This window comes from Setaria viridis, chromosome 2 (genome assembly GCF_005286985.2).
Source record: "Setaria viridis chromosome 2, Setaria_viridis_v4.0, whole genome shotgun sequence".
NCBI lineage: Eukaryota > Viridiplantae > Streptophyta > Magnoliopsida > Poales > Poaceae > Setaria > Setaria viridis.
This window is the reverse complement of record NC_048264.2, coordinates 38,999,755-39,008,785: the sequence shown is the minus strand read 5'-3', so window position 1 is coordinate 39,008,785 and position 9,031 is coordinate 38,999,755. Positions and strand designations below refer to the sequence as shown.

The window sequence follows — 9,031 nt, the reverse complement described above, 5'->3', positions numbered from 1 at the left end:
CGGGTGGCCCACACACTATTTTCTTTTTCCCTCCCCGATTACTGCATGCCTACACTTTTCTCAGCATAAAAGCCACACTAAAAAAAAGTGCTAAAAAGCTCCCAAAAGGCCAAAAATGCATGCCCCACATCCGCGAGTTTCTCCAGGCAAAATATCCACGCCTCACAGTTCCATCAGGAGCAGTCACCGACAGGTGGGTCCGGATGGCTCCGTGCACCGGCAGGGCCCGCAGGCAGGGAGACGCGGCCGTGTCGCGGTGCCGTGCGTGCTCTTCTCACTGGCAGGTGGGCCCAGACCCGGGGAGCACGCACACGCAGGCACTCGCCGTGCTCGCTATATATCGGCGGGCGCGGGTTATTAAACACAGTGGCCAAGCAGCCGCATGTGCTAGCCAGAGGCAGGTCACAGTCTCCTCTTCTCCCTCTACTGCTCGACGCCGTCGCCATGGGCGTCTTCCTCTGCTGCCTCCTGGCGCTCCTCGTCTCCTCCTGCTCCGCCGGCGCCGGCGCATCCGCCGCCGGCGAGAGGTGCGTGCGGCAGGGCAAGGCGGCCTACGCGCCCTCGCTGTCCCCGCTCCCTCAAGGTAGGCATACAGATCGACGGCAGCCGGCAGTAGATTTCGGTCCTCTTCCTTTTTTCCGCCACGGTTCTGAGCGATTCTTGGTCGGATGATGACAAGCAGGCAGCGGAGTCTGCGGGTACGGCGCCATGGCCGCGGAGATCAATGGGGGCTTCCTCGCCGCCGGGGGGCCCAGGCAGCACCGGGGAGGGCTCGGCTGCGGGAGATGCTTCCAGGTATCACGAGCCGATTCCACCAGATCAATTGGGATTGTCGGTTCCAAAATTGCGCTCCTTTTTTTCTTTTCTACTATTTTTTTTGGGGGTTCTTGTGTCCTTAATTTTATTCGGTGGCAAGACGCGTCTTTCTCGAGTCTTCTTCTCTGGCCTCAAGATTCTTTCAGTACCTTGGATTTGTGGCTATGGGTTTTGTTTACGAATTTTTGGGGAAGGTGCGCTGATGTACTCCAAGTTGATGCTTTTGGGACTGGACTTTCTCGTTATGTTCAGAGTTCAGAGCCAGCAAGCAAAGCAATCTTCGAATTCTGGGAGAATCTTTGTGCTTTTTTATTTCAGTTAGTTGCCTCCACTCAATCAAGAGACCAAATTTGGAACTTTCTGTTCACCTTTCTGCCAAATGCAGTTCTGAAAAACCAAGGGTATCAGTTTGTAGGTACCAAATGTATATGCTCTGCTCAGCGGCTTTCTACTTTTGGCTTTTTGGCAAACATTTTCTTTGGCTTCTCAGACGAATCAGATATGCCATTCAGCATACTGGATTTTTTTTTTCTTTCCAGTTCACCTCAGTTTCTTTTGTTCTTAATCTTTTACTTTTCGATTTGGAAACAGATGAGATGCAGAGATGCAAGGCTGTGCAGCAGCAGGGGAGTGCGGGTCGTGCTCACCGACTTCCACAGGAGCAACCGTACTGACTTCCTGCTCGGCGGGCCCGCCTTCGCGGGCCTGGCCAAGCCCGGGGTGGCCCACGAGTTGAAGAGGTTGGATGCTCTCTCCGTAGAGTACAAGAGGTAAACAGATGGAAACTTTGTATAGAAAAGTGTGCAGATGAACAACTAGCAACAGTTCAATCTTAATTTCAGTATTGCAAATTCTCAAAATATTTGACATGGGAGTAACCTGCTGTACATTTCTGATTTGTGAAGTTCACGGTCGAAGTTTAAGAAAAGTTGAGGTTTAAATCTTTGAATAATTCGTCAGATATGTGAACCTGAATTTATAGTTAATTGCAAAAAAAAAAGATTATGCCTTCTATTTGGGTTTACGGATATTTACAGTCACAGTGATTTGACATGAGTTGCTACGAGAGGGTCTGCACAATTTTCCTCTAGGCATTCTGGAATGTAGCACAAGTTAGTTGAAGGGAGATTCATCAAGGAAAAAGTTCATTTTACTCCCCTCATCTATCAGCTTTGTTCGCTTAACTCCTGAACAAAATTTAAGCTCACTTTACTCCTCTAAACTAAAACTATTTCATTTGATCTAATCTATCCCCTAATTAAATTTCTCTTTTTTTTTCTCTGCGTGCGTATGGGTTGAATTTTTAGTTCAAATTTTGTGAGCGATACAAAACATGATATCTTCATATTAAAAAATTATACTAAGAATTTTTCATGGTTGTTTTCATAAGTTAGGAATATTTAATATGAAAATGATCTTAGATATATAAAACTATACAAAAAGTAATCATGAACAATTGCTAATGTATTTTTCTAACGTTTAGTATCGTGTTATAATCCAACTGGGAAAATCTGAAATTAAAACTCAACTTGCATGTGAAGAAAAAAAGAGAAATATAATTAGGGAGTAGATTGGACAAAATGAAATACTTCGAGGGAGCAAAGTGAGCCTAAATTTTGCTTAGGGGTTAAGCGAACAAAATAAATAAATTGAGGGGAGTAAAATGGACTTTTTCCTTCATCAAATGCTTTTCATGGAAATTAAGGACATACAGTGCTAGTATGTAGTATGATTTTTTCATGGAAATCAAGGGCATACATGTCTCATGCTCGGATCTCTTTGTTGGGTTGCAGAATCCCCTGCGACTACAAGGACAAGAACCTGTCCATACTCGTGGAAGAAGGGAGCAAGAGTCCAAGCAACCTGGTCGTCAAGTTCCTGTACCAGGGCGGCCAGACCGACATCCTGGCGGTGGACGTGGCTCCGGTGGGGTCGTCGGAGTGGCGGTTCATGACGCGGGTGCACGGGCCGGTGTGGCGCACGGACCGGGCCCCCGCCGGCCCGCTGCAGTTCCGGGCCGTGGTCACCGGCGGGTACGACGGCAAGTGGGTGTGGGCCGAGCGGGAGGTGCTCCCGGCGGGCTGGCGGCCCGGCCAGGTCTACGACACCGGCGTCCGGATCGCCGACGTGGCCAGGGACGGCTGCCAGCGCTGCGTCGGCGGCGCCGCCTCCGCCGCCGCGCTGGACTGGAAGTGATCGAGGTTGACGGCTAGCTGCTGGGTAGATATAGTCAAAAAAACATGTAGTACATACTAACACCTGTGGTCACTCGCTCGCCATATGGCGGGAGAGTAAGGAGACAGCATCAATGGCGCTGGTGGAGAAAGAGCACCGTAGTGCCTCCAGCCGCTTGCTGTCGAGAGGAGGAAGAAAGAAGACGGCTTCGTCTTGCAGTTTGTACATTACTGAATCACATCATGCATGTTCTCTGCGGCGCGTGTGCGTGTGTGCAGGAGGAGACGCATCGTCGTCAAGGTCTGATGAGCTAGGTAGGTGGATGCAAACAAATGTGGCTGGCTGCCCGGCAGCTACCCCCTGCTGAACGAATGCTAATGGTTAGAATAATCAATGAGCACAGTACAGTGGTGCAGTGGCCATGTCTTTCTTCCCTGAACTTGGCCTGGGTCCTGGCGTCTTTCAAAGTTCACATGCGGCACGCCGGCACCTACCCTGTTGTGCCGTTCATCGAAATCAGAGTGTACGGGCACATGATGCCGTTCCTTTGATAAATGCATGCAGTATAAGCAAAACAAAATGGGTCCGTCCTACGCCATCCATTCTCAAGTGTATTGCTAGAAGGAATGAGTTCCCGGGGAAAGGCCAACAACACACTTGCATGCATTGATTTGCCCAACTAATTAAACACCCTACACCTACGATGAAAACTGCCTACACTACTGTACGTACGCACTCAAACGCGTTCAAATTGAATTTGGAAGCGGGTTGGCAGGGTCTAGATGAGCTCTGGAGTGTTGAGCATGGCAGTGGGTTGCTGTCACAGGACAAAAACAAACCGGGAGGACGGACGATGACAGAATGGCTGTGGAGCCGGATTCCACACTATAGACGGGCCTCACGGGGCAAGAAAGATAGTAGTTGCACGTCGACGTGCCGTTCTTTTGTTGTGGAAACCGACATCCAACTTTGGCAGGGAACTAGCTAGCTACCTGCTTGCAGCCTGAGAAAATTGACGAAATGATCCCCCAGTCCCCTTCATCGATCTCCCATGGCGGTCTGAGATAGAAGGATCGGATGGAGAGGAAGGTACTCTGGTCGATCTACGTATAATAATGCACCTGTACAACACCTTTACAGCAATTTAAAGCCGTCTTTCTTGTTTCATTTCCCGTTCAACTTTCAAAGGATTGGTATTTACATATATATGCATATCATATATGCATTCACAGCGTTTTGAACCTAAACTGGAGAGGCTACCTAGGGTGTTCTAGTGCCTCATATCCATCGGCTACTGACAGCTACCTGACTGCTGCTGCATATGTGTTGCAGTGTTGGCTTGGTCCAAAAGAAGGAACACGTCAAAGAACCACCCGTACACATGCATGGTAAGATCCCCATCCAATTAGCCCCTGTCACTGCAGCAGTCTGTATACTGCCAAATCATTATCAGGACATTATCTCCTCTACTGCAGTCTCCACACGCCAAGAATTACATTCGCCCGTGAGACGAGAAAAAACTGCACGCGGACAAACGTATCTGAAAATCCAAAACCCATTCGGAAAACTAGGCACGATGATACATTTTGGAACGCAGGATTGGAAAAATGGAATGAGAAATCGTACAAATTATTAGTACTAGTCCACCAACTCGTGCTCCCGCATGGGCTAATGTTTTTAGAAGTTATTGTATTTGAAAATTATTTAGAAATTAAACTCCTAGCTAATAATCAAAATTGTTTACCTACTACTCTCTTATTTTTTCAATACTTCAACATAATACTTATATAGATATGTACCTATCTTTGTCTAGTTGTGATTGTTTTTAATTAATAATTACTCTATGCACTTTTTCATCCATATTCATACTTTTTCCATTTTGTATCGCACCTCCAATCCTCCATACATTATGTTTAGCATACAAATCAATATGTTTCATCGATTCCTCACATGCATGTATAAATGGTCTAAATGGTGGGATTCATCATGTGTATTTACTTTAACTTAGTATTTTTATATTAACAATGACATAAATAGGTAATTTAGAATCATATATTAATTTACTTTTGGACGTATGATGCACATGTTTACTTTATTAGGTTATTTTTAATAACAACGTATGTGGTTAACATAGATAAAATTTTAGAATGACATTTTAAGTTATGTTTTATAATGATTTATAATGATAAGTATTAGTAAATTGGATGAAGATTATGGGTTACTTTAGATTATTTTTTATAATAGCTGAGCTCGGTAATTTAGATATAGGTTTAGAGCTCATTTTTTAATATTTTCACAATGATAGTGGTGGGTAATTTTTTAGAAAATATAATAGATCAATGGTTATGATTATTAGAGTTTACAGGATTGGTGTTTGATGTTTTTAATTTTTATGAGAATTTGTCTTTTTTTTTAGCTTGTATCATGGGAACTAATGGGGAGCCTCCAATGGAAAAAAATGAGACTACATTGCTACAAAACTATTACCATAAGCTACCTCTCATTTGTTAAATATTTGAACACAATACTTATATAGATATATACTTAATATCTTCATCCAATTGTGATAGATTTTAGTTAGTAATTACTCTATAATATTTTCATCCACATTTATAATCTTTAACTTTTCACTTTGCATCGCAGGTATGCGCTTGAATTTGTTTAATGAACCCTAAGTTTGAGATACAATTTTAACATAGAAATCTATATTCACATCACTTTAGATCTTTATAAATGGTGACACACATCATGCGTATAGACCTTAATTATTATATCGTATACCAATAGTGCAAGATATAGATGATTTAGAATCATATATTGATGTATATTTTTAATTAAGGTTATTTAATTCAAACGTAGGGTTACCTTATGTTATTTTTAATAATAGCATGCGTGGGTAATATAGATGCAAATTTAAGGAGTTACTTTAAGTTTTCTAAGTAATAGTGGTGGGCAATTCAGTTGCAAATTAGGTGATTATTTTAAATATTATTTATAATGGCATAAGTAGGTAATTTTGATGAAGATTAGGGGTTGCTTTAGTTTATTTTATATAATGGCATAGGTGGGTAATTTATATATAGATTTAGGGGGTTACTTTAGGCTATTTTCATAATGGCATAGGTGGGTAATTTTTTAGAAAACATAATAGATCCAATGGCTATGATGATTTGAATCTATCAATCGATGGTCGGATGTTTTGCTTTTTTGTAAGAATTTCTAGGATTTCTTTCTTTTTTTTAGAGTGTCCACCTTCACCTGGAGGCTTCAAAAGGAGCCTCCAATTATTAATAGTAAGATACTCTGATAAAGAGTTTGGATACTTCACAGGAAAAGCAAGGAAATTAACTGGCATCGACATTGGGTACTTCATCTTCCGACCAAGTGCGCTCTAGGATAATATAAGCAACCTAATTGCTGCAACAACAATTATCAATTACTCCATCCATTTTAAATTATAGATCATTTTAGGTTTTTTAATTTATAGATTTTACTATGCACTTAGATATACCCTATGTCAAGATGCATAATAATATCTATGAATCTAAAAAAATTAAAACAACCTATAATTTGGGGTGGAGGGAGTACAACTGAGCATTACTGCTTGCTTGTGTTGTCTTGGTCCAAAAGAACGACGGCGTCAAAGAACGTACACGCATGAAATGCAAAAAAGACGGGTGGCACTCTCCTGTCAAGTGTCAACAATCCATAAGCAGCCAAATCATTTGATCGCCTCGATCGTCTCCTGCAAGTCTCCCCACGCCGAAAAGTGCACGCCCGTGACAGGAGAATGAAATTAGCTAGACTGCACGAAGACAAACGTATGCAGCAATCCAAGACCCATTCGGGAAACAAGCGAACGAGGCCCCATGAAGAAGAGGATTTTGAGTTATTAAAATTTTTGACTCAAGCATGGATGCTCGTATTATTCTAAGTTTATTCTAAAGGTAATGAGTCACCTTGTGATGCTCGTAATGGTGAGTAAATATGCATGTATATATAAGCGTATGAAAACCGAAGGCTATTTATAACTTGAAAACTAGTGTCACGCTAACTTGTCCTTTTTCTAAATTACTCCTCTATTCTAAATTGTAGGTTGTTTTGATTTTTTTAAGTTAATAGATATTATTATAATAATATCTATGAACATAAAAAAAACTAAAACGACCTACAATTTGGAATGGAGGGAGTAGAAGGTTGACAGTTTCTCTAAACCCTTATACTAGGTGAGAAAGGACAGGGATGAGTTAATTCTGTGGTGTTTGTGTCATATTTCAGAAGTATTTAGTTTGAAGGTGACGAGAGAAGCTTTTTGTATCATTTAATTTGCTCCGTATATATGGTTAATTGCTGATCCCTCATGATAAGGGCATCGAAATGAGGCAGCACTGCCGACATGCGCGAGCTCACTTGAGGTGATGCAACTTGATGAGAAGTTCGAGTACTATAGCCACCGTTGGTTCGTGGTTCCATTATTAAGAGAAAACCAAAAACAAAGAAAGAAACGAAGCAAGATACATCTAATTTGAGCCAGCCAATTTGTTAGTGTCCCTGTTTTTTGTTAACTTTGTCGCCAAAATGACCAGAGGTGGCCAAATAAACAAGAACAAATTAATCAAAATTTGAGACCCAACCAAACGGCAATCAAATTAAAATATATCAGATAGTAGCCGAATCATAGCTCGACGATTGTAATCACACTTTGGATTAAAAAAAACCAAACATATATATACCGTGGCAGCAGCACAATGGCTAATGACCCCCGGCGGCGGCCGGAACGCAGCGGCATGCCGGCACTACACTTCCCACGGCGGCCGGCGGCGGTTTGCAAACAGATCAATGGTCAGAAATGTACGCTGCTAGCTCTCCTACCAGCTAAGCTAGCTATCACTCCATCTGACTTCCTGCAGACTCTGTTGCCGTTGCTGTCGCCATTGGCCCATTGTCCATGTGACGAATAAATCTATCACTAGATTGGCTCGCAGTCAGGTAATTAGGTGATCTCAATTAGCAGTTGCTGATTAAGAATCGTAGCTTGTTGTGGTTCCAGGACAAAGATCACAAGCGAGGCTAGAAACAGTATGATGCACATGCATGCGTGCACACACATGCATAATGTATGTGTGTACACAGGTATTTCTTTGAAGATTCTCTCGCTGAACAGGTAGCTAGTTCTACTCCATCCATTCTAAATTGTAGATTATTTTGGTTTTGATTTTTCTAGGTTTATGAATCTATCACTAGATTCACTCCCAGTCAGGTAATTAGGTGATCTTAATTAGCAGTTGCTGATTAAGAAGCGAGCAGTTGCTGATTAAGAATCGTAGCTTGTTGTGGCTCCAAGACAAAGATCACAAGCGAGGCTAGCAACAGTACGATGCCCATGCGTGCACACACACCCACACATGCATGTATGTGTGTGTACACAGGTATTTCTTAGAAGATTCTCTCGTTGAACATGTAGCTAGTTCGAGGCCTATATGATATATATAGAAGCAATTATTTTGCAGGATTGATTGTTCGTGCTGTTGAGCACGGGCATCTAGCAGTCATCCGGATTCAGGAGCTAGGCCAAAGGACAAGGGAAGCAACCCAACGCAAGATCGGATCGGCGACAAGCGACAGCGACGCATGTCTGATGAGTAGTAATGATTCGTCCAGCGGGTGATTGCAACCTCTGTAGGGTTCCATGCGTCCAAGGGCACAAGGACTTGGGTGTCAGTGCATGCACGGGTGGTGTTGCGGCTGCTCTGCCCAGTTTCCACGCACCTCTCTTGTAGCCTACACACACACATGTCCCACGGGATGATCACAGTTCACGCCGACCAGCTGTAGCCATCTCTGTAGCTATAAAATCAGTTTTGGTATATGATAAAACATACAAGCTGATTCTATATATCCAAAATAAGTTATGAGCGAAACCTCGCTACGGCAGGAATCATTTGCAGGATCGGTTGAAACTGCATTTGCAGCAAGAGACACAAGACTTGTCTTTAGTTTTTGCAATACTTGCAAGAGCGGTTCTGTAGAACTGACGCTG

The 9,031-nt window shown here is 42.8% G+C and overlaps 1 protein-coding gene across 1 annotated transcript; it reads left to right on the top strand.

The window, feature by feature from the left end:
• The first annotated feature begins 352 nt into the window (after positions 1–352).
• LOC117842209 (expansin-like A3) lies at positions 353–3,424 on the top strand. Its single transcript, XM_034722577.2, has 4 exons — positions 353–583; positions 683–795; positions 1,408–1,586; positions 2,610–3,424. The coding sequence occupies exons 1-4, from the start codon at positions 445–447 to the stop codon at positions 3,010–3,012; spliced, it is 834 nt and encodes a 277-aa protein (XP_034578468.1). The 5' UTR covers positions 353–444; the 3' UTR covers positions 3,013–3,424.
• Positions 3,425–9,031: the final 5,607 nt, after the last annotated feature.

Excerpts from the sequence above, each read along its gene's own strand:
- LOC117842209 (XM_034722577.2), top strand. The coding sequence starts at position 445 with ATGGGCGTCTTCCTCTGCTGCCTCCTGGCGCTCCTCGTCTCCTCCTGC. Across the intron at positions 584-682 it reads GCTGTCCCCGCTCCCTCAAG|GCAGCGGAGTCTGCGGGTAC; the intron begins GTAGGCATACAG and ends GATGACAAGCAG. Across the intron at positions 796-1,407 it reads GCTGCGGGAGATGCTTCCAG|ATGAGATGCAGAGATGCAAG; the intron begins GTATCACGAGCC and ends ATTTGGAAACAG.